The following is a 26,414-nucleotide window of genomic DNA, read 5'->3' on the forward strand; positions in this document are numbered from 1 at the left end:
TGGATGGTGTAAATGTTGCCTCCAATTCTTCAGTCAGAAACTTAGGGGTTTTATTTGACCAGGATTTATCATTTAAGGCTCACATATCTCAAGCTTGTAAAACTGCATTTTTTCATCTACGTAATATAGCTAGGATCAGGAATATGTTATCTAAAAGTGACGCTGAAAAACTCATCCATGCATTTGTTACGTCTAGACTGGATTACTGTAACTCTTTACTAATAGCATGCCCGAAAAGTTCTTTAAAAAGTTTTCAGCTTGTCCAGAATGCAGCAGCAAGATTGTTAGCAGGAACTAGTAGAAGAGAACACATCACTCCTGTGTTAGCTTCTCTCCACTGGCTCCCAGTTGAATTCAGGATCAAGTTCAAAATCCTCCTGTTAACCTATAAGGCTCTGAATGGTGTGGCCCCATCCTATATTAGAGATCTCATAGTTCCTTACCAACCAGTCAGAACACTTCGTTCACAAAATGCTGGACTGCTTGTAGTTCCTAGAATTTCTAAAAGTACAGTTGGAGGTAGAACCTTCAGCCCACCTGGATGACGCCCATCTGTTATGCTATTTAAAACATGTAGTTGTAGAGTTAGATAAGTTAATTCTTCTTTAACAGTTCTGGTAAATCGTCTGTCCGTCCTGGGAGAGGATCTCTCCATCATCTGGGAATCCTTAAGGTTTCTTCTTTGTTTCCTGAAGCTGTTTTTTTAGGAGTTTTTCCTTACTGGGAAGGAGAAGGGAAGAGTTTAACCAGTTTTATTTAGTCTGTTTAGCTTAGCTTTTGTTTATATTTTAGGACAGACTTTCTGCTTCCGTAAAATTACTTAAATGAATCCCAATGAACCAATTGAATTGTGATATTGGGCTACATAAATGAAATTGAATTGAATTAACTGGTGTGCACCACATAGTAACTGTTTATTTTTTATTTTAACTTAGATTTTCTTATTTTCCGATGTGCCTGTAGATGATACAATGATACAGTAGAGCTGTCACAAACGATTATTTTAACAGTCGACTAATCAGGTCATGCACAAACTGGACTTAAACCACATATCTTAATCATCATTAGCTTTAAACTAACTAAAATAAAGAGAATTAAGATGATAGTTTATTAAACTTTTAATTAATTGTCCAGCCTCTGTTCTTCATGAGTTTCTGGTATTAAAACAAGATTAAATCAAATGAGTTCAACATCTGAAACAAGGAACTATTTTCTATCAAAGTTTTGGTCTCGCTGAAAAAAATGCATTTTTTGGTGCCGAACGTTCACAACTTTGTTCAACTTTACTACACACTGACTCCATATAATATAAAATAATGACTAATTGACTATTAAATTAGTCATCAACTATTTTAATAGTTGATTAGTCGTCGATTAGTCTAATCGCTGCAGCACTGATACAAAGAGTGAAACATTTACCCTCGAATACGTTTGCTATAAAAAGTCACAGCATCAAAATCTAAATCACACTTTGGGCCAAACAGGATAAACTTTATTGAACACTAAAACTAAATTTTTTTTAAACTTTAAAACCGTCATTTTTTATCATTACTACGAATAAAAACAGGGAAGCATATTATTCCAGAATAAATCAACTTAAACCTTAAATAACTTTCAATATTTTACTCCCCATAGAAATATATCTTGTCAAAATTATACAAGTTAGAAATGAGCCCAAGATAACATCGGGTCATTAATAACAATGAAATAAAAGGATCTGGAGGGCCGGATAGAATTACCTGATATAATTACCTTGACTTTGACACTTGCTGTACAGAAACCTGAGTGTTTCACACTGAAGCCTCATTATTGTGTTGAGTTTGGGTGGTGAAGCGCAGAATATGGAACCTGCACCTTTACCATCATGACGTTAAGTTCAGTTTATTTAAGAAGAGGAATGTCCCATGTTATGTTACACAAAAGGCAAGACATCATCAAATAGAGATAAATCCATCCCATTTGTTATAATCTAATTTAGTCCAGATTATTCCAGCAATGATAGATTATCCTAATTGAATTGTGATGGCTAATATAAGGGACTATCAGATCACACTTTCTGGGTAATCCTCGTACCGACAGTAGAGAGGAAAAGATCTCTAAATGGAAGATTTAGGGAGAAATCTCCAGCAGACACAATGAGAGCTATGGATCTTTTGGGATCTGGGAGGCAGAAGAAAACTGAGACAAACACAGGCAGAGAGTAACGTCTGTGACATGACAGATGAATGACACTTGAAAGAACACGATGGAGGTAAACAAATCCTGGAACAGCTGGTACAGAACTGAAGACAGGCAGGCAGAAAATCACTGGAACATCTGTTATAAAACATAAGAAATACATTTTGATGTATTCCACATGTCAAAGTCAAGGCCCGCGGGCCGGATCCGGCCCTCAGATAATTCTATCCGACCCTCCAGATCATTTTATTTTATTGTTATTAATGACCCGATGTTATCTTACACATATTTCTAACTTGTATAATTTTGACAAAATATATTTTTATGGAGAGTAAAATATTCAAAGTTATTTAAGGTTTAAGTTGATTTATTCTGGAATAATATTCAGGACTTTTTATTTGTTATAATTATGTTAAAAAGTAACCGTTTTAAAGTTTTAAAAATTGGCATTCTGCTAAATTTTGGGACTATTTTGGTATTTTCTAAGATTTTTTAGGCTATTTTGGAGTTTAGACAATATTTCAGCTACAAGCTAGCTCCTTTGGCTAATTTAGGCTTTTTTTTAAAGTCTTTTAGACTACTTTGAAATTTAGCTAATATTCTAGCTTCAGTGTTTTCAACTATCAGCTTCAGAGTTTTTAACTATCAATTTCAGCATCTTCAGCTATCAGCACTAGCATCTTCAGCAGCCAAATTCAGCTTACAGCATTCACACTAGCATTATCACAGGTAATACTATATATCTGGTTCATATGTTAAAAAGTTACAGTTTTAAAGTTTTAAACATTTAGTTAGAGAGTTCAATGAATGTTTATCCTGTTTGTCCCACGACCTGAGGTGTGTTTGGGATTTTGGCCCCCTTTACATTCAGTTTGACACTCGCTGATGCATTGAATGAATGAACACTTGACTGACCACACATGATCCTGTGAGTAGAGAACCTCATCGAACAGGAAGGGGCCAGAGAAACAGATCTGTACCTTCAGGGCAGGAGAAAGTCTTCAGGAGATTCCACTTATTCTCTATTTGTTTTGGTGAGATGATCAGAGCCAGTTTGGAGACAGATTATTTCTCTTTCTTTACATTTTTATGGGTGCAGACAGAAAAGTGGTTTTGTTTTCAGACACTGTAAACTGCATAGGAGCATGAATACGTCAAAAGTCCCTCTGTTTTCGAACAGATGGTCGTGCGTTTTCCAAAGCAAACGGCTTTGTTGAGCGTATGACAGACGCCTCGCTGTGAAGCCTGCTGGCTCTGCCGTCCTAATTACGCTTCTCCTCCAGCTCATTCCGTCTTCAGGGAATAACAGAGCGGGAAAAGACCATCGGCATTTCCACGGCTGTCAGTCCTCCATCAGCCTCCAGAGCGGATTCTGTCGGGTGCCGCTCAAAAATCTGTTTTTAGAGGTTCTGGTTGGTCCAGCCAGGCGGCTCCTCTGGAAGTGACAGAACCAGGTGGACGCCGCTTTTCTCCTTCAAAATCTCCTAGAATGACATTGACCGTGCTAACATTCAAAAAATTACTGTAAATAAAAGAACATAAACATGTTTGTCATAAATGAAAAGGCTATCAATGTAGCAAATTAGCTTATAAATGTATAAAGGGGTCGATTTAACGCACAATGCTAAAATCCGCTAGCTTGATGCTAACTTATAATGGGATTTCCCATAGGATAGCTAATGCTAATGCTGGTTGAGCGACCAAAACAGACATTTATGACTAAATAAACATCTTTATAAACTCACAGGCATGAATTTTCTAAACTCTTTTAAGGGAATATTTTTAAAGTAACCATTTCTGATCTAAAGCATAGTTTTTTTATTCATAATTTCTTCTTCTTCTGTAATAAGGTGTAACACTTGACGCGGAGGCGACGTGGAGCAGAGTCCGCGCTGCATCTGCTCTGTCCTGCAAGACAGGCGCTTCTGCTAGAGCTTTTCTTTTCTATTTTTTTTGCCATCATGGGTAAGTTAATAACAATAAAATTATGAATATGTTTTACAGTATGTGAACTGTAACAGATTAATATAAATATATTCAAAATGTGTATAGATTTTTCATGTATTTCTAAACAAATATGTAAACCGATGATCAAAAGAATAGAGAAAAAAAATCAGACTTTAGTTGAATCAGACTTTGATGAATTTAATTCATCAAAGTCTGATTAAATTGATTCTGGGAATTATTGGCAACACTAATATGTTTTTTTCCCTTTTCAAATTTGCAGTGCAGTGTCTGTACAACACCAGCAGGTGGCAGTGTTGTACCAGTGTTCACTGTTTCAGTGCTCAGCTTCTGTGCTGCTGCACAAACCTGCAGCATAAATGTCTCCCACACACAACGCTTCACTTTCTTCAAAAGGGATTTAATGAGTCCAAACTGTTCAGACAGGCGTCACTGAGGCTTCTGCACTCACTGTATGAAAATGACATTAAAAAACAATCAAACAAAACTACATAAGGTTTCTTAAATGAAAATGACAGAGAAGTATTCCTTCTGAAGTCACGTCGAGTCCTCCGAGTCTGTCGGAACCACGTGACCGCTGACTGTGTCTCTGCTGTGACCGGTGGGCCTGAACGCGGACCTCTGAGAGTCTCTGAGCAGCTTCACATGTGCAGATCATCTGGTGGGAGTGTATTCCTGTGGAAGTCCGCTGAAGTTTCTGCTCCTCAGGGCCTGATCAACCGTGTGAATAAAGGAGTCAATGGTCTGTTTCATGTCAGGGGTGAAGGGGTCGAAGGACGGCTGCGGACCCCCCGAGCGCTTGAAGTGTCCGTCTTGGTTGCACTGCGCACACAGCAGTCGCTCCTCTGAGACGCTGACATTCAGGAAGGCTGTGATGAGACGGAGCTGCGGCAGGAGAGCCTTCTGCAGCTCCTCGTAGTGAACCACCAGGAGGCGCCGGCCGAACTTCAGCCAGCTTAGAGCGTGAGAGGCCCACCAGGGGGCGTAGCTGGAGACGAATGCTGGCCACTCTGCAGGGGGGGAGAAGTGGCTGTTATTTACTGATATTTTCTGTAAGCTCATGTTTGTGACTGCATGCAACTCCTGCAGTCCATGCAACCACGGGCTTCCACTGACATGCAGAAAGGGTTTCCAGTGAAATGAAGTCAATTCAGTCGCCATTTGTTTTAGATACAGAAATTGCTATTTGGAGCCAGTAACAGTAATTGGTCCGAGTCAGTCTGTGTTGTTGTTTCTATGGCAACTACTGTTGTTCAATAGAAGTGAGCTTGATGGAAACAACGCTACTACCATGAAAGACGGCCACACAAGAGCTGTCAATCAAACCTTTAGAACATGGGACATCAAGTGTCTTTATTGAGATATCTGATTGGTCAGTTTATAACTTGAACTTCAGAAAAAAATATTATTGAAAAAAATTACACAAAAAAGAGCAAAAATGTTTTTTTCTGACAAACAGAATGCCTGAGTAATGGCTGTTTATTTCTCTATAGAAGTCTACGGGATTTTAGCTTCTGCGTGTACTTCCCGTTTTAAACACAAGGGGAGTCCTGTTCTTATATACAGTCAATGTTGTCTTCACATAAGCAGCAAGTTCTCTACATTTCATTTCCTCTTATCAGGTCATCATCTTTTGCTCAGACTCCTTTAGTGGCTGTAAATGCTCTACAACAGGGGTGTCAAACTCAATCGCACAAGGGGACAAAATCCAAAACACACATTAGGACACGGGCCGAAAAGGATAAATATTTATTCAACACTCTGGAACAAAATTTTTAAAATCTTAAAGCTGTAACTTTTGAAAAATTTATGAACTAGATATATAGCATTACCTGCAATAATGCTAGTGTGAATGCTGTAAGAGGAATTGGCTGTTGAAGATGCTGAAAATGATAGCTAAAAATGCTGAAGCTGATAGCTGAAAACAATGAAGCTGAAAACCAGCTAAAACATTAGCTAAATGCCAAATTAGCCTAAAAAAAACTTAAATTAGCCAAAACAGCTAGCATGTAGCTGAAATATTAGCTAAACTCCAAATTACCCTTAAAAACTTAATGAATGCCAAAAAAGTCCAAAAAGCTGCAGAATGATAATTTTTAAAACTTTAGAACTGTTACTTTTTAACATAATTATCAATAATAAAAAGTCATGAATATTACTCCATAAATCAACTTAAACCTTAAATAACTTTCAATATTTTACCTTCCATTGAAATATATTTTGTCAAAATTATTCAAGTTAGAAATGAGCACTAGTTAACATCGGGTCATTAATAACAATAAAAAATGAAATGATCTGGAGGGCCGGATCCGGCCCCCGGGCCATGACTTTGATACAAGTACTCCTACGGCCAGTTGACCCACCAACTCTAACAACCATTAAGCATTTGTTTTCATTTTTTTTTATTTATTTACTAGGATCCCCATTAGTTGCAACTGAACAGGTGAAACTATTCTTGCTGGGGTCCAGACATTTCACAAACCTTTTACATTTATAAATATACATGCAAGTGTTAACATGTAAATATACAAAATGAGTACTAAAAAAACAATGTTTACAAAAATGCTAAATCGGGGCCAATATTATTTGAAATCAAAATAAAATATTTTGAAATAAATATTAATATTTTGCCGAAAGAAATATGTCTCAAAACTCAAAATTTCAATTTTAAAACTTTTTTTTCAGTTTCAAATCTTTTTTTCAGTTTCAAATCTTTTTTTCAGTTTCAAATCTTTTCTTTTTGAAAATATTTTATTTTGGTTTCAAATATTATTGGCCCCGATTTAGCTCCATACATTTAGCGTTTGGTGTTCGCATTAGAGTATTGCTACCAGATACTTGAACGGGGGTGTCCAAACATTTTCTGAAGAGGGGCAGATTCTGTATAGGTGGAAATGTGTTGAGGCCAAACCATTCATCTGACATTGTTGTAGCTATTAATAACACTGCATTTAAATGAACTATTTCAAGAGAATTATGTTGCAATGGCATACTTTTTACTTTACTTCTTACTATTGAACAAATACATCTAAATATGTTTTTTTAGATAAAATCACTGTCAATTTGCCAATTTTCACACTGTTCATTCCCAGTTAGCAAGTGGTAGATGGTTCGTCTCGTCTATCAGCGCCTCCTCATGGTGATTATGAAAACATAATTTAGCCAACTGGTATCAAGAAATATAGACAGGTTTTAGAAAATGATACAATTGTATTCATTTCATGAAAGGAGCCAGAAGGCTTTTGGAAATTTAGATGGGGGCCACATTTGGCCCACGGGCCACGCTTTGGACATGTCTGCACTAGAACACGCATCTACAGGAAGAGGCTTGGTGAGAGATGTCAAAGCGGTCCAAATATCACAAATTTTGCTAAAGCATTTTTTCTTTCACAGCTCCATTCCAATATATGAAATACTTGTGCAGTCTTTAAATTCCTCCCCTGCTCACTATTTAGTGCGTTCGTCATTTTCTAGTGCTGTCTGAATCTACAATTCCAATATCGAGTGCAATAGAAATTACCCAGAAGTCTTTGCGAAAAACTAGCGTACATCGATGCACGTTGCATTAGCGAATATAGACCACAATGCATTGCAGTCGAACAATTTTTGCAAAAAAAAAAAAACTGTTTAAATGTAATTTTTTAACAAATTGTTCACATTTTCATCATCAGAACACAGTGGAGTCACAAATAGACCTCATGAAATGTTTGTATTGATTTGATTTTCCATCCATCCATTCATCTTCTTGACCGCTTCGTCCCTTTCGGGGTCACGGGGGTGCCGGAGCCTATCCCGGCTACTGATGGGCGAAGGCGGGGTACACCCTGGACAGGTCGCCAGTCTGTCTCAGGGCCTCAATCACACCCATTCACTCTCACAATCACACCTAGGGGCAATTTAGAGTCACCAATTAACCTATGAAGCATGTTTTTGGACGGTGGGAGGAAGCCGGAGTCCCCGGTGAAAACCCACGCATGCCCGGGGAGAACATGCAAACTCCACACAGAAAGGTCCCAGCCGGGATTCGAACCGGGGCCTTCTCGCTGTGAGGCGAGAGCGCTAACCACTTGCGCCACCGTGCAGCCTGATTTGATTTTCATTTTGTGAAATCTGTGATGTCATATCTGGCGTTTGGAAAACAAAAGATAAGTAGTTAGCATGGTGTCTGAATTGCTTTTAAAATCCAGGGCACTAGATAATCCTGGACAAAATAGTTTTTAGGAGTCAGAGATTGGAGTGAGAATTCAGACATAGCATTGCTGTGCTATAATTCTATTCTGTATTATAAATCATTTTCTCCTTCTTGATCAATTTTTTAATATTTGGCACTTCCATGAATTAAAAAGGATTTGAAATAAACCAACGACAGCGTGAACACTATGATCTGAGACTTCAAACATGGTCAAATTAAACGTGATGCTGATTTCTTTCAGAATATTCGAGCATGTAAATGCCTTATCAACAATTACAAGCTTTAAAAGAAACAAATGAATATTGATTGTTTTTCATTGATGGTTTGATGAGTTTTCATCTACTAATAGTTTGTTATTTCAATAACTGAAACAAGACTTTCATAAATGCCTTGAGCTGAGATGTGCTTCAGCACAGACGTAACCTTTGGATGGCGGGGGTTACCTGTGCTGCTCCACTGAGCGTCCGAGGCGTGTCCCAGGTGTCCCGCGCACTTGCGGTTGAATTCCGCCATGAGGGAGCGGTACGGGTTTCTGATCAGCAGGATGGCAGAGTCGAACATCTCGATCTCTTTCTGACCGCTCTCGTGGGTCTTCACACAGATGCTGCGGCCGCTCCTCCAGTAGTCCTTCTCGCCCTTAAAACCTGGTTCCCAGGGTCAAATGCAGACATGCATTTAAAGCCCCAACGTCTGCAGAAGTGTTGCAGATTTGACGGCGGGGTTTTGTCTACCTCTGTTGAACAAGGTGCCGTCGAAGTAGAAGCTGCCGGTGTAGTACCCAGTTACCAGCTCGATCAGGTGACGGACCCAAGTGTTTCCTGCGCCGGGGAAACTGGAGAGCGCCACCAGGGAGGAGGATCTGTGAGGTAGAAATATCCTCTCTTTGCACCTGGAGTCTGAGAGAAAAACATTTTGTTTCTTCTGTCAGACACAGAAGTGAAGCTGAAACTGAATCACAAACAAATCAGAGTCCGGATGTCAGGAAATTGGATCTGCAAGCTGCTGTCAGGCGTTACTCCCTCTCTGCGGCTCTGCTGTCCTGACAAACATCCTGCACTGAGAAACTGTCAGACCAGCAGCTGATTTTAGCACAGCCTCATCTAACCGACAATGGAAGGAATGAACAGATATTACACTAGGACTGCTACGGTTAGTCGAATAATCGATGGCTATTCAACTATTAAAATAGTCGATTAGTCGTGACTTTATATTATATGGAGTCAGAGTGTACTAAAGTTGTAATTTATAATGGTATTATGCTAGCTTCTTGGACTATTTGGGTTTTTTAGGCTAATTTGGGATTAAACTTGTATTTTAGCTCCCTATCAGTTTCAGCATTTTCAGCTATTAACTTAATCATTTTCAGCCATCAGCTTCAGCATTTTTAGTTATCAATTTCAGCATCTTCAGCGGCCAAATTCAGCTTACAGCATTCACACTAGCATTATCACAGGTAATGATATATATCTCGTTTTTAGTTAGTTTAAAGTTAATAATGGTTAAGATGTATGCTTTACATCCAGTTTGTGAATTACTTGATTATTCAACTAATCTGAAAAAATAACCGGTGATTAGTCGACTAAAAAAATAATCGTTTGTGGCAGCTCTATATCACACTGACATCCAGCTTTTCCTCTGACTAAAGGCAACTGAGACTCTCACCCAGCACAGGTGTGTGGTACACGTGGTAATAGCCGCCCTCAGCTGTGGAGGAGGAGCTGTGGTTCAGAGCGCACCGCAGGTCGTCCTGCTGTCGAGTGAGGCTGAAGAGAGGCGACGTCCGCGTGCAGAAACAGTGCGGCTTCTTGAACACGGCCAGTGGGAGCTCCTGCAGGCCAGAAACACAAAGCATCATGGGATTTCTGCTCCTCAGGCAGCACTTTTAGGATTATAATTTTTTTTCTGATTGTTCTATTAAAATATTTTTTGTTAATAAGATGCTGAATATTGTGGACTGTAAAAAGTGAAATATTGGATCCATTAACAAAAGTTATGTAATTTTTTACCTTTAAAATTATTAGTTTTCATCAAATTTAAACGTTTTTGTTAATAGTTTCCTCAACTTAAACATTTACTGGAATTATGTTGATCTTGTTAACAGTTGTAAAGTCACAGTTCAAACCTTGTCAGTGCAGATCTCCATGCAGGACTGTGTGGTCAGGTTGTGCTGGAAGGAGTGGACGGGGAAGGAGCAGATGGAGCTGTTCTTGAACTCGAAGCAACCGCGGTAGTGAACGTTTCTGACTGCAGAGACAGAGAAAAAGGAGAAAAGATTGTCAGAAAGAGCTCACAAATGCACTAGCATGAACATGTGACTTTAAGAACCTGCTGCTGCAGCGACCATTCTTCTGTCGGTCTGTCACCATGACTCGGCTGATAATCCCCAAAGAGAAAGAAGCTGAATGCTAATGCTGTTTTTAATGAAGAGCTTCTTACATAATATCTTCACCAAAATTACCATGATATGCATATCTACATTTACTGCTGAGCAGGTTTAATCCAGACTGTTGATGTGTGCAGTTCCTTACATTATTTCTTACATGTTTTCTCTTAAATCAGGAGTGTCAAACTCAATCGCACAAGGGGCCAAAATCCAAAACACACCTTAGGTTGAGGGCTGAACAGAATTAACATTCATTGAAAACTAAAATTAAAAATGTAAAACTTCAAAACCACACATTTTTAAACATAATTAGATATAGCATTACCTGTGATAATACTAGTGTGAATGCTGTAAGCTGAATTTGGCTGCTGAAGTGCTGAAATTGATAGCTAAAAATGCTGAAGCTGATAGCCAGTTAAGATATTAGCAAAATGCTAAATTAGCCTAAAAAAACCTAGCCAAAACAGCTAGCATGTAGCTAAAAAATGGCTAATCTTCAAAATAGCCTAAAAAGTATGTTTAAAAAAGCCTGAATTAGCCAAAACAGCTAGAATTTAAATATTAGCCTAGCTCAAACACAGCCTAAACACATTTTGGAAAAGCCTGAATTGGCTAAAACAGCTAGCATGTACCTGAAATATTAGCTAAACTCCAAAATAGGCTAAACAATCTTAGTAAATCCCAAAATGGTCCAAAAAGCTAGCAGAATGCTAATTTTTAAAACTTTAAATGATAGCTTTTTAACATAATTATGAGCTAGATGTATAACATTACCTGTGATCATGCTAGTGTGAATGCTGTAAGATGAATTTGGATGCTGAAATTGATAACTAAAAACGCTGAAGTTGATAGCTGAGATCACTAAGGCTAAAAGCTGAAAACGCTGAAGCGGATAGCCAGCTAAAATATTAGCAAAATGATAAGTAGCCTTAAAAAATTAAAACTAAAACTTTTGTTTGGCAATATAACTAGCTTTTAGTTGAAAAATGTCTAAACTTCAAAATAGCCTAAAAAATGAAAAAAGCCTAAATTAGCCAAAACAGCTAACATGTAGCTGAAATATTAGCTAAACTCCAAAATTGTGGTAAATGCCAAAATACTACAAAAAGCTAGTAGAATGCTAATATTTTAAACCTTAAAACCGTAACTTTTTAATATATTTATGAATATTAAAAAGGCAGGGATATTATTCCAGAATAAATCAACTTAAACCTTAAATAACTTTGAATATTTTATTGTACATAAAAATATATTATGTCAAAATTATACAAGTTAGAAATAAGTGCAAGATAACATTGGGCCATTAATAACAATAAAATAAAATTATCTGGAGGGCCGGATAGAATTACCTGGAGGGCCGAATCTGGCCCCCGGGCCTTGACTTTGACGCGTGTCTTAGAGTTTATTTTTAAACAATGCCGTGCAGCTGTAGTTTTGCCGTCATTTCCTCACACAGAAGCTTTATTGAACTTATTTTAAATTGTCTTTGAATTTATTGATGTAATGAGATCTTATGGTTGAAAATAAAGGTTTCTGTCACGAACTTTAGTCCTCTACCTTTTTTTGGGAGGGAAAACATACAGAATCTGTGAAAAAAAATCATTTTTCGTTCTGCTGTTCACATGTTAGCTCCCTCATCATGTTTTCACAGTTGTTATTTTGTAGATAAGTGTCTCATTATTTTGATGTTTAGGTCTTCCACAGACGTGGCGTGCAGCTGTTCAATGTCTCTAAGCCGCTGGCGTACGTGTACAGATGTGTGATGCACACAGAACTCTGTGGAAGTCATTCTTACTCCAAACGTGTTCACATAGCAGTTTAAAGATTTCCATCATTCTCTCAACGTTCGACTTCTGCTGCTAAGTTTCACCAAAAGTTTTTTCGGTTTGTCGCATTAAAGGGAGACAAAATGCATAAAGAGCGTGCTATGAGATGTGAAGCAGTCTCAACGGCTTCCTGTACACGAGTTTGTCTCACAGCTTGAAGACGGCCCGTCACCGTCATGCAGCAGATTTCTGGCAAACATCAGGAGAACATCCGGTGGGTAATATAATGACTGAAAGAGCAAAGACTAAAAATGCTGACAAATGTCAGTCCTGGATCCACTCTGAAGTGGAAAATGCGACAAAAGTCCCGGCAGGACAAAGATGAAAGAGGCATGAAGAAAGCTGAGGGACCTGTGAAGCTCTGAGGGGCTTAAGAGGAAATGATGCCAAAGCAGGACTCAGGCAGACACAAAGAGTAGAAGCACTACATGCTCATGTGTTGATGCTAACATATAACAGAACTATCTTTCGGTCTCTCGGATCATCCTTCAAATGTTGTCATGAGTGGAAAGCTAAAAGTCACAACTTTTACACAAACTTTCCGACCCTTTTTCAAGAGACCTGCTTCCAGAGACAATTCCACATGTGAGGATGCTGCTATGGATCGTGAACTTTAAAGGGCAACCAAACCCTAAGTCAACTTTTTTTGGCTGTTGACCTATATACATGGGGCCTTAAAAGTGCTGCTTGTTTGTCATTGAGAATTTTTAGATAAATTAACTCATTAACACCTAAACCTCAAAATGTCCTCCTGGACTTTTCTGCTAATTTTTTTTTTATTCTTTTGGAGTTTAGCTAATATTTCAGCTACATGCTAGCTATTTTGGCTAATTTAGGAATTTTTTTATTTATTATTTTTTTTGGCTGTTTTGAATTTTAGCTAATATTTCAGCTACATGCTAGCTAAATAGCTGCATATTTGACAATAGAGCTGACTTGATTTGACTAGCTATTTTGGCTAATTTAGGGTTTTTGATTTTTAGGCTATTTTGATATTTTGGCTACATGCTAGCTGTTTTGGCTAACTTTGTTCTTTCAGTTTTTTGTCTAATTTGGCATTTAACTAGTATTTTAGCTGGCTATCAGCTTCAACATTTTTAGCTATCAATTTCCGCATCGTCAGTGGCCAAATTCAGCTTACAGCATTCACACTAGCATTATCACAGGTAATGCTATATATCTAGTTTTAAGTTAGTTTAAAGCTAATGATGGTTAAGATGTGTGGTTTACATACACTTTATGGATGACCCGATTAGTCGCCTAATCAGAAAAAATAATAAGTGATTAGTCGACTATTAAAATAATCGTTTGTGGCAGCCCTAATAGGGATGTATGACTGTGTATCCCTCCACCACCGTGTCGCAGATGATGACTTCGCTTTCTCTTCGTTAAGACCTGACACAGAAATCAACAAAAGCACTGAAACATTCTGAAGAACGATGACTCACACTTCCTCTGGCCTGGCAGCTGCTGCTCCACCTTATAGATGGAGAGACGACCCACACCACCACAGGGAGACCCCCTCTCTCCACGGCAGACCAGGTTGCAGTCCTCCTCGGGAGCCGGGGGGCTGCTGATCCGGTTCCCACAGTGGCACTCAGCTCCATACTCCAGACCTGCAAACTGGTACCCACTAATCACACAAACACACACACAAACACACACTTCACTGAGGGCGGTCCAGAACCAGAGCTGTTACCTATGGTTCATACTTTTGTTAGACCAGAAGTAAAAAGAACCTTTTATTTCACCAAATTGATTTTACTTAAAGTCAACTATAATTTTTTCTTTCATAAAATTGTTTCTAGTAATCTTTAATTATGATTATGACGTTTTTAGCAGAAATCAAAAAGCTTTTGTTATTTGTTAAAGTCTCGCACACATGAGCGTGTAGGGCCAGGATGCTGCGCAGGACTTTGGCACTCCTATTTTAGTAGCTGCATGATTAGTCTGAGCCTTTTCTAGCGTCATCTGCTCCTGATTTGAATTAAGAAATACTCAGACATGCAGTTTTAATTGTAAATTATTTAATATTGGTCTTTATCTTTAAGAAAAACATGTTAAAAACATAAAAAAGAGGATTTTCATCGGAGCGAGTCTTTAAATAACAGTTGATTTGTAAGAGGAAACAGAAATAAGTGTAATTAGTGAAACCATTACATAATTCTCTTCTGTAACACCACGGCTTATCTCTTATAGAAGTGAGGACAGACACATCTGCCTAAGGCGTAGATGGCCGATGAGAGCATGCTGTTAGCTTACCGCATCCAAAAATATGACTGTGAAGAAGACTTGTTGCTCCCTAAAGCTCCAAATCTGGTTACCATAGTTATTGTGAAGGCACCATTCAGTTCTGCTCATAAAGCTCTTGTGGACTGTGTGACACCATTATCTGATCTGAAAGTGGTGGACATTTCTCTATTCAGAAACTTCAATTAAAAATCCTCCTCTCTGCTCATATTGGTTCTGAAATCCCCCTTTTAGATCATGCAGAGCCTTGCGTCCACATGTGTGGACTTTCTGTTTTGGTTTATACCACATATCCAGTGACTATCATACACATAGAGAGGGCTTGCTCAAATATTAGCTCAGATCTTCAGAGGTAAAGAGAAGAGCAATCCAGCCAGCAAAGCCAAGAGGGCCCATATGGCCCATATTTCCCTACTTAAGCCACATAGGCTTAAGTAGGGATTCAGTGGGTTAGCTAGCTATGCTAGCTTGATGCAGTGGAGCTCACTACCATGCTACAGAGAAGCTAGCTAGCTTGCTAGAGGGGAGGTTGCTAGCTCAATGCAGTGGAGCTCGCTAGCATGCTACAGCAGAGCTAGCTAGCTCACTACAGAGGAGCTCGCTAGCATGCTATAGCGGAGCTTGCTAGCTCATTACAGGGGAGGTTGCTAGCATGCTACAACGGAGCTTGCTAGCTCACTACAGGGGAAATCGCTAGCACAATACAGCGGATCTCGCTACGATGGCACTCCTTAGCATGCTACAACAGAAGTCGCTAGCTCGCAGAGGAGCTTGCTAGAATGCTACAGTGGAGCTTGCTTGCTCACTACAGGGGAAATCGCTAGCTCGATACAGTTGAGCTCCCTAACTCATAACAGAGCACGCTAAAGAGGAGCTTGCTAACTCGATACAGCAGAGCTCGCTAGCATGCTAAAGTGGAGCTTACTGGCTTGATATAGGGAAGATCGCTACAACGGAACTCGATAGCCTGCTAGACTGTCCACTGGGAGGCTGGCTAGCATAGCAAGCCTACCCACTAAGTGTCCACTTAAGCTAATGTGAGCAAACACAGGTGGGGCCACCACAGAAACTGCAGACAAATCCCTTCAGGGCTCACATTTTCTGCCACTTTTAAACCCTATGGGCCCACTTGGCCTTGCTGTCTGGGGGGCTGTGCAGAATGCTGCTAGTTAGAATGACACTGCAACAGATAAATGCATCTGTCTCAGCACTCCCCGCCATCTCCTGACTAACCTGCAGACCTGATCTATACCTGACACATCCAGGCAATTGTGACTCCTCCACCCCCCTGCTTTCAAGCCCCCACCTTGGGAAAGACAGAGGCCTCATCAGAACTGACCTTTTCATGAACGCCATTTGAAGCTTCATCATAAATTGCTCTGACTTTTTACTTTTGCTCTCTGCAGTAATTGGCTCGCTCAGGTAACGATCGCGCTGGCCTTCCAACACGGTGGGGGCGGGTTTGTGTGTTATTAGGTTTGTGTGGGGTGGGTGGATTGTTTGTGGGTTTGTGACGAGTAGTAGATGCAATCGGGGTAATTGGGAAGTTAGCACTGACTGACTGCCCATCAACTTCCCGCTGCTTTGCGCTCAGACTTTAAAGCCTCACTCAGTCATTTTTTTTATCTATTGTAAAAGCGACCCTGCTAGCTCTGCTGACTCCTGAGCCCTTGCTTACTTTGCCGAACCCTGGGCAGCGAAGCTCGCTACAATGTCCACCTAGCGTAGCCACCTAAGCCAATGTGGGCAAACACAGCTGGGGCCACCACGGAAACTGAGGACAAACCCAATTGGAGCCCACATTTTCTGCCCACTTTTAAACCATGTGGGGCCCACTTGGCCTTGCTGGTTGGGGAAGGGTCTGAAATTTTCCTTTTAAGTGAATGTCCACAGTGAGAGACATAATCTAAAATAAAAATATGGATAAGGATATCAAATTGCATAAATAATTTGTATGCTACTGCTACAAATAAGTATTTGAACATCTGCCTATCAGCTAGAATTCTGACCCTCAAGACCTGTTAGTCTGCCTTTAAATAGTCCACCTTCACTCTACTTAGTATCGTAAGTTAGTAGTTCCTGTTTGAGGTGGTTAGCTGCATAAAGACACCTGTTCAACCCATACAATCAGTAAAACTAACATGGCCGAGACCAAAGAGCTGTCCAAAGACACCAGAGACTAAATTGTAGACCTCCACCAAGCAGTTTGGTGAAAAAAGAAATATTAGGAAATGAACAAAGCTAAACATGACTGTCAATCTCCTTTAGGCTGAGGCTCCGTGTTAGACCTCACCTCATGGGGTCTCAATGTTTTTCTCAGCGACAGCCCAGAACCTGCCTGCTCTAGAGAAGATCTGTGAGGAAGAGTGGGCCAGAATCCCTCCTGCAAAGTGTGCAAACCTGGTGAAAAACTACAGGAAACGTTTGACCTGTGGAACCGCAAACAAAGGCTACTGTAACGAATATTAACATTGATTTCCTCAAATCCTTTTTTTGCAGCAGTAGAAGTAGTTGGAGAACTTGATAAATCCCAGGGTGTTCAAATGCTTACTGGAGATGCGTCCTCCATCATGAGAAAAGGCCACAAGAACATGCTAAAAACACCATTTTCATTGTTGTGGGGTTTTAAAAGGTGTAAATCTAGTGTTTTCCTTTAGACTAATCTTGTACGTTTTCAAGAGTTTCATAAGGTTTCCATCCCATTTTGTAGAAAGTCAAACTGCTGTTAATTCAGCTTCCACTGACCTTTCAGGTAAATTTGATGCAAAAGCCTCTGACCTATCGCCCTGACCGCTGCAGTCATTCAGTCTATTTGCTCCTTTTCCTGGCTGATCCAGCCCGTCCACACAGATGGACTCACACAGAAACACACACATCTTCCCGCCCCGTCTCCCGGCCACCTGCCTCTCTGAGCTCTAAACACAGGAGCCCTTCATGACGGCGACTCGGTTCCTGGACATTTCTCCACACTACAGGCTTCCTGTCAATGCATTACCTTTCTGAGCAGGTGTCTTGACACAGAGCGCTGGTCATCTTTCGCATGTCATACAGCATGGTTCCTCCCAGGGCCCGGTCACTGGCATTGTGAAGGAAGCATCCCATATAAGTTCCTGCATGGAGGCACAAACAGCAGAGATTTTTTTACACCAATATCTCGGGTTAGACAAACTTTATTTGACTTTCCTATTTAAATCATTAATAAAGTTTCAATGCTGCCGACTGACAGGCAGAAGTACAGACTGGATATAATAGTGGATGAAAGATAAAATATACATTTTAAGAACACACACGTCAATGTGCATGTATTATATAAGATATTATTATGTATATATCTTATAAATAGCAATATATTTATATTATACATATTTTATTATTATGTTATTTATATATTATTATTAGAATCGATTAAAAAATGTACTAATTAATCGCAAATCTGGAAAAAATTTATCGCAATAATCTTTTTTTTTTAAGTTAAGTTAATTTGGCAGCCACTTATTATATGAAATCGCATGCAAAATTGAACATTTAGAACAATTATTTTTTAACTCTTTGGAACCTGGGGTCTAAAACTCAGTTTTTGTCTACATTTGAATTTTCTGTATTTTCAATTTGAAAGACTAACACTTTAATCAGCACAACCTCTATGTGACACTACCTTTATTTTGCCATTATTTCATGTTGTATTCACACAAAAGACATACAATCATGCAAAAAAAAGAAAATTTCATATGGAAAAACTTTAAAAGTATTAGAAACTGCAATTTTTTCTATTATTCATCACAAAGAAGAAGTGTGTTACTGCATGAAGTTCCTTTTATGATGAAGCTGGCTTAACAGAACTGAAGAGGTCATTCTGGAAGACTCTTTTTGGATCTGTAAAGTTTGACTTCCAGCAAAACAAGCCTAAATCATGAAGCAATTATCCACCAGAAAACTTCATAGACGTGTGTTCATTCACCAGTAAAACAGCCTTGTTCTGATGGTTAAGGATATTATCTTTTGATAAAAAGCTCAGAAAAATGTTGCTTCCTTGTATGACTGAGATGTAACTGATTGTTTTGAATGTGAAAAAAGGTTGTCATTTCTCATTTGAGTTTTTAGAGCTGCTGGAAAACTAGTTTCCTCCTTTAGCCTTTGCATGGAGCTGCATTCAGAGTTCTTTTCCTGCCGTTCTCCCCTCTACATTGGATTTGTATCAATGGCAGAACAGTGAGAGTGCACACTGGTTATTCTTCCCCTTCATATCCCATGGAAGCAGTACAAGTGTTCTATTCTATGTATTTTATGTCTTCGTTGGTTATAGGGTGAAGCAGCTTAAAGCTTCCACCGCATTCTTCTGGTTAAATCTCTCAACTCTCTTGTTCGGTCTCATACATTCATAAAGTCCCCAGGAGCTGTAAAAATCGAACTTCTGCAGAACACAAGTGCTTTTGTGCAATTTAACAACATCCCTCCTGAGACGGTGAGGCTGCCGGCGCTCCGTGGACTGCTGTAGGGCCAAGCAGACGAAGAAGACAAAATGAAACTCACTGATCCCTCATCGGGGGAAATGGTGAGGAGGTGGGGAAAGAAGTAAGAGAGAGAGGAGCGATCCTGGAGGTCTAGATCAGGAAACAAACCACCATAAATATCCATGACACCACATCCATCCCTGAAAACATGCTCACGAGCTGGGATAGGGCTGGTATCGGATAGAATTTCCAGAAACGATTCGATTCACAAGAGCCTGAATCCATTCAAGTCTTCAATTCAATTCAACTTTGAGTTTACACAATTTTACACATTTGTTTAGAAACACATTAATAATCTACTATGATTTAAATATATTCATATTAATTTGATACAGTTAACATTCTGTAAAATGTATTTGTGAAATAAGATTAATATCATCCAGTGTTACATGGATTCTCTAAAGGAGAATCTCTAACAAAAATGTTCAGATCATTAACATTGGAAACATTGTTCTGCTTCTCCTGGAGGACGTTTCAGTTTTACACTAGGTAGCGATCATTCTGTAGCAGTACACTTTTTCAAGAAGAATAATTAAAGAATCATCAAAAAACTGTGTTTTAGACCACAAATGGTCAAAAATATTTCCTTAAAGTTCATGCCTGTGAGTTCATAAAGAACTTCATTTAGTCATCAATGTATGTTTAGGTCGACGAGCGTTAGCATTAGCCGTCCTATGGGAAATTCCATTAAATGTCAAGCTAGTGGGCTTTGGCTTTATGTGCTAAATCAATCTATATTTTTATGAATCCATTATTGATCTGTTAAGCTTAGACCAGCCCTACCATTAAGCCTCATTTCCACTGAGCGGTCTGGTCCAGTCCGGTCCGGTATTTTGAGCATTTCCATTGTAAAATGGAACAGAATGGTTGGGGTGGAGTAGCTGTAGCCACCCATTGATGGGCAGAAAGTGATGACGACATTACAAAGCTCCAGTATAGCGCTCATATTGTAGCGCTCCAGTATTGCTTTTCAAACAACATTAAATCCCTGTTAAGGTGCTTTCACATTGAACGTGCCCCTCTTTCGCCACGCTGCAAATTAGCTGCTCGCCGCCTGTCAAAAAATGTGTCCTTGACGCCACATGTGGGAGGAGCTACCAGCCCTGTCTGTGGATATCTCACTTAGAGTGAATGGATGACACATACGATGTTGAGGAATCTGGTTTATTTATTGTGAAGATTTCTACAAGAACATCAGTAATCATGTCTCCATGTTTGAGTTTATATGATTATTAATAAAAGACTTTCCCAGTACAGGGGCTGTGTCAGCATGACAGCCGCTTCCACTGTGTTTCTGTGTCTCTGTGGCTGAGCTTTAAAGAGTGTGGAAGATTTGTCCACCATCAGGTTTCGGTGTTTCCTCATCTTTGCAGACCTCTCCTGGACCACACACATGCACATCTTTGCTTGATGTCTGGGTGTTTCTGGACCTTTCTGATCAAGTCCAGCTTTACTGAGAAAACTGACTGAGGTTAAACGTTGTCTTTAATGTCATCATTTATGCTTTTATCCAAACTGAATGCAGAGACTGCAGTTAGTCCAAAACGCTGCAGAACAGCTTTCAGCGGCTGAACAAAAGGCGGTTCGTTAATTTTAGCTTCATTTCTCCTTTTGGCCTGCACGTCTTTGACTCCTGACAGCCTCCTGGAAACGGTCTTCAAACTGTCACTGTCACTAACAGGCAGTAATTATACGCAGCGGTGCGCTTTGTGAGCGCCCAATTCATAACTGACACGACTGAATTTATCTTTGGATTATTGTAGCTTTTCCTGAACGCCGCTCTAAACTTGGGTGTTTCTACTTAAATGGAAATGAGCCACACTGCAAAATGTATCATTGTAGTTTATAATAGGTCTCGGCAGGCCATTATGATGCGCTGACAAGATTAGGGTAGAGTAGAAAACTCTGCCTTTGATGTGATCGCTGTCTTTGCCACACGGACACATCAAACTGCGCACGCTGACACATGAAAGGGTTCTTTGTGGACTCTGGTGCCGCTGTGGAGGGGGGAACATACATCTCTCCTCTCATCTGTCTCTCAAGTCCCAGATGGGTTGGTTTCCAGATTATATGATGAAGAAAGACTTTCTGAGAGTCTTCTGGCTGATTCTTCTTCAGAGTAGGTATCTGAATGCAGTTCCTATTTCATAAATATTTGAAATAATAGATTAAAAAGGGAGTTTATTCTTGTTCACAGTTGGCCTGATACAGGGCTGGTATAATGAACTATGACTGTCCTGGAGATGATTATTTTTGGAGAATAGGATATTGATTAAAGGTGCCAAAATATCGATATTGAGCTATATCACGACAGTAAGTCTTGGAATTAGTTCTCAATGGGTTGATGTCCATTGATGTCAATGCTTGTCAAAGACGTAGTATTACTGATTCCAGCAAAATTCAACAAAAGCGTTTGCACAAAATAAGACACAGGTTGTTCATTCTGATTCGTGTTCAAGCTAAAAATTAAATGGGGATATATTTTCCTAAAAGAATTGTTCTTCTATATATTGTATAATGTGTAACTGATGATGGGACGGATGAGTAAAAAGACAGGAATGAAAACTTTCCAGCCGCACATCTGTTAAAGTTTAATCTAACAGTCAGGAAAAGCTCCACAGAGATGCTGTGATGAACATGAAAGTGCAGAAACAGCTTTACTTACCATCACAGAAAACTGTTTAATCCCTTCGTCTGCATCATAAAATCCTACTTTAAAAGATACAAGTAGAACCTCAAATCTTCACTGAGAGACTCTTCAATGAAACATCTGGCTGATGAAACATCTCCAGAAGGGTGCAATACTTCTGATATGCATTTTATGCAAAACATTTGAGATTTGATCCTGGAAGATTCCAGCAGCATGGCTCGCTTTAACTCAGATCTTTGAAAAGCTTTTGAAATGTGAAAATACAACCCGAAATGTTCAACAGGAGTTGAATCTTTAACATACGTAAAAGCAGCCTGACCCGGACGGGCGAGTCTGTGACGTTTGTCTGACATCAGTGAGGAAAGTAGATGCTGCTCACGATATCAAAGGAGCATAACTGGGTCAGATACCTGATGGTGTTGTTCATTTTATCCAAACATATTTTTGGATTTTTTTGTATCTTTATCATCTTCTTCTTCTTTTTCGGCTTATCCCTATCGGGGTCACAGCACCCACTGTTTCACATCAGTGATTTGACAGAGTTTTTACGCCGGATGCCCTTCCTGACACAACCCTGTACTTGAGGGGCACAGGGACCCAGTTAGGCAGCAGGTCAAGGGTCTAAGGACCCAATCTGGGTGGAGATCAGCTCCGTCTCATGGTTGTCACTTGTGAAACGAACATGAACATTTCTGGATCAGAAACTGAAGGTTCATTTAATGTCTTTAGGGTTAAAATGTTTACCATAACCTTCTATTGTTGTTGTTAGCAATATTATTTAACCTATTATTTGTTAAAAAAAAAAAAATTCTGTTTTTGCTTGATTTTATTCTTTTTACCATTTTTTGCTTACTTGTTTTTGAGCTTTTTTCACTCCTTTAAATCCTAAATTCTATCACATTCTTTGAGGCAAAAAAAGTATTTAGTCAGCCTCCAATTGTTCAAGTTCTGCCACTTTGGTCTGTAATGTTAATCATTGAAACTCTTCAACTGTCAACAAATCCAGAGAATCACATTGTTGGATTTTTAATGAAATAATTGGTAAATTTCTTGGTAAAATAAGTGTTTGGTCACCAACAAAGAAGCAAACATTCTGTTTATCACAAACTTCTTCTATAAGAAGCTCTTCTATCCTCAACTTACTGCCTACATTAATGACAGCTGGTTATCTAAAGACACATGTCCACACCATGAACTGCAACCTCCACCATAAGTCTCGCTGACTTATTTTATCTTTGGTTCCAATTCCCTTTGGTTTGTCCTTTTCTTTGGACCAGCGCACTAATTATTTGAATTGATAAACTGTGTTCTTTCTCATTGTTGTTCAATTTTTGTTATTGTCCTCTTTTGTGTTTTCTCCCCTAGACCTGAGCCAGGTGTATCCATACGAGACGTAACATTAGAAAAGAGAAGAAGAAATAGATCACTGATAATCTCCCGCCACCTGGAGCTCCAAGCAAGATCCCACCCCATGGATCAAAATGACCTTAAAAATGGTGAGCGAAAAGTGGTCTAGCTGATATCTAGATCTCAAGCCCATAGAGAACCCTTGGAGGAAGGGGAAAGCCTGTATTTTCCAGCAGCAGTCCTAAAACATCATAGCTCTAGAGGAGATCTGCATGGAAGAATGGACCAAAACAGCAGTAGCATGTTTAAAATTCTGGTGAAGACAGGAAGTGCATTTTAGGATTAAGCGAGTGTCACAGGCATTGATATATATTACTGGATTGGAAATCACATGACATACAGCGTGATAGACATGCAGCTTTACTATGAGTCTTCCCGAGTGAAGAACAGAGGCGGTCCGAATAAGTACGCAAAGAACCACAAAAGGAGACGCAATGTTTTGCGATCAACTTCAAAAACCTTGACAACAAAATAATCTGATGGAGAGGAATCATCACAGGACAGGAATAACATTTTAATAAGAGAGAAATCAGGCTGGGAACTGTGAACAGTGTGCTAAAGTGGGTGCTAGCAGCTTGCGAGTAGCATGCTAATTTGGTTCTTTTATGAATGTTTTTGTTAATGTTTCATGATTTAAAGCATGACTGATGTTATTCACACGTATTTACGTTCAACCAGCACAAAAACTGATGGAAATTCCTGTTGACAACACGTAATGTGTGCGGTCAAGATGCACGTTGCTGAGCCAAAGTAGCATGTAGTTACAACATTTAGTCTGCGATGCTAAATGTTTGTGTCAGTCACACTTTTTTTTTTAATAAGAAAGTGTAAGTGAGTTTGCACATAATTTTTGAAATACGTGCCACGAGTGTTGAACTTCTTTCTTTGTCACACGGACCGGAGAAAGTCCAGCTAGAAAATGCAGCGCTAACGCTAACGCTAGCTTTCTGTTCAGTGACATAAACACTGCAGTTGTTAGTGAAGGAGCTGTGGATGTAAACTTTTTAAAACTGCCACACCATTTACTGCTGTTATCTCTGTGTTTGGAATCTTAACAGTTTGGCAGATGTATTTGATGTTATCATCCAAGTTCTGAAGTTGAAAAAATGTTTCTTTTATCAGCTAAAGATGCTCTTTGGGGTGTTTTTAATAGGGAAAGGGATTTATTACTAAACTTTACAAGTTATTAATTGAACGTCATCCATCTCCCTTCTTAATGGTCTTGGATGACAATCATTTACAAGCTCAGTTAGAAAGATTTTAGCACAGAGGCAAACTAAAAAATCATGGATATTTAGAAGCTGTACATTTGACAGCAATGCATTACCTGTAGCAGTAGAAAGTGCAATTCTTGCACTATTTACAGATGAATCTTTATGGATAATAAATGTTTAAGTATACCATAAGATGAATTCGAGCCGTATTTGATCAAAATTGGTTAAGAAATGAGGAAGCTAGCCCGATTTTTGTGGTTGATCTCCGCATGTCTTACATTGAAATAGCTGCGTTCTGCTTCCATGACTCAATGCACAGCAATGCAAAGCATGTTTGTTTCAGTGTAAAGTGACACTTTTCTCAGAATTAATTGTTTATAGCACTTCCACTGACAATGTAACATCATTAATGAACCTATGAAGCATGTTTTTGGATGAACCCAGAGAACAGAAAGTGAACCAGGTCTCTGGCTTACCTGCTTTGGAAGAAAAGCACGCGAGAGACTTCCGTCTGTTTCCTGAAGCTTCTCTGGACAGCTGGAACTGAGGCTGATCTAATTCCTGCTTATATATTTCACTGGGATTGCTCCATTTACTGATTTAACGGTTGTGTTTGCAAAAACGATTATGAGACCTCAAAGGATACTTTTTAAGAATGGGCTCAAAGACAAAGGAATTCACTGGAGGTAATTCCAGTGAATACCTCCCAACAAAAGAGACGAAGCAGCAGCAGGCGGAGCTGAACAATGGAGTGAATCTCCAGAGATTTATTAAAATGTGAATGCTTCTTAAAAACAAATTATATCTTTTTTTCTTACCGGCTCCTTATATAAGAGCTGGTTGGTTTTTTTTTCCTCGACTTCTGCACAGATCTTCTCATCTGCAGCATCTGCTCCGCACACCTGTATAATGTCCTATGCATTTTTAATGCGGCTCTTCTGGCTGTTCTGAGCTCTGGATCGTTTATTCGTAGATGTAGAGTGAAGCCTGTTGAGTGTCGTGTGAGCTCTGGGAGTTTTTGAACTCAGCTAAATAACAACAATGAAACTGCAGACCCAATAAAAGCTGTTCTTCACCCACAATGCATCTGTTTAAACACACTTCATGGGCTGGGTATCGATTATAATTTCCAGGTACTATTGGATTTGTGGGCTGCACGGTGGTGCAGTGGTTAGCGCTCTTGCCTCACGGCGAGAAGGCCCCGGTTCGAATCCCGGCTGGGAAACCAATAGAGCTGTGTAACTTCTGGTTGCTATGCCGGAAGTTATACCCATAATCCATTTTACATGAGGGGTCCCAGGAATAAGGTGGATAGATCTGTTAGGCTTAAATAAATTCAAATTGATTTCAAACCCTGTCAAGGGCTTTAGTTTTGACACATTCACAATGTCTCTATTAACTGTAAAACATCCAGAGTTGAGTGTTTGTAAAAACATGTTAAAAATAGCTGGACTGAGGAAATAGACTGAAGTTGTCGGTTCTTGGTGATGCTGAGGATTCAGTGATGCTCTTCTAGCTTCCCAAAGTGCTGGTAAGTCTGTTTAAAGCAGCTTTCTGTTTCCACTTCATTTCATAAGCACACAGGTTCATCGTGTTTCACGGTTCTTTTGTCGGCTTTAGAATGCTTTCTCTCCACAGTGTTTATCCCACAACAAATCCTCTGGGTTTGGCAGGTGTGCAAGCCCACCTGAACCCTAGACTGGACCAAACAAGAGAACGCTGATGTTCTTGAGGAAGAGGGCCGTGTGTTTATGGTGAACTCTGGTGTGGTTCACTGCAGTGTGAATGCCGATTGAATGAGGATTTGAAAATGTAAAAATAAAAATAAAAGCTCAAAC

General features: G+C 39.4%; 1 protein-coding gene across 2 annotated transcripts in view; it reads right to left on the reverse strand.

Moving 5' to 3' along the window:
• Positions 1 to 4,522: 4,522 nt before the first annotated feature.
• The window catches only part of wscd1b (WSC domain containing 1b), a 28,862-nt gene continuing 6,970 nt past the window's right edge, over positions 4,523 to 26,414 (reverse strand). For both annotated transcript variants that reach the window (XM_024260641.2, XM_024260640.2), the window contains exons 3-9: positions 17,790 to 17,904; positions 13,993 to 14,177; positions 10,458 to 10,579; positions 9,998 to 10,163; positions 9,067 to 9,231; positions 8,779 to 8,979; positions 4,523 to 5,153 (exon numbers count right to left, since the gene is read on the reverse strand). In XM_024260641.2, coding sequence (XP_024116409.1) covers positions 4,798 to 5,153; positions 8,779 to 8,979; positions 9,067 to 9,231; positions 9,998 to 10,163; positions 10,458 to 10,579; positions 13,993 to 14,177; positions 17,790 to 17,904 — 1,310 coding nt within the window. In that variant the 3' untranslated portion in view covers positions 4,523 to 4,797. The remainder of the gene's footprint in view (positions 5,154 to 8,778; positions 8,980 to 9,066; positions 9,232 to 9,997; positions 10,164 to 10,457; positions 10,580 to 13,992; positions 14,178 to 17,789; positions 17,905 to 26,414) is intronic.

This window comes from Oryzias melastigma, linkage group LG14 (assembly GCF_002922805.2).
Source record: "Oryzias melastigma strain HK-1 linkage group LG14, ASM292280v2, whole genome shotgun sequence".
NCBI classification, from domain to species: Eukaryota; Metazoa; Chordata; class Actinopteri; order Beloniformes; family Adrianichthyidae; genus Oryzias; species Oryzias melastigma.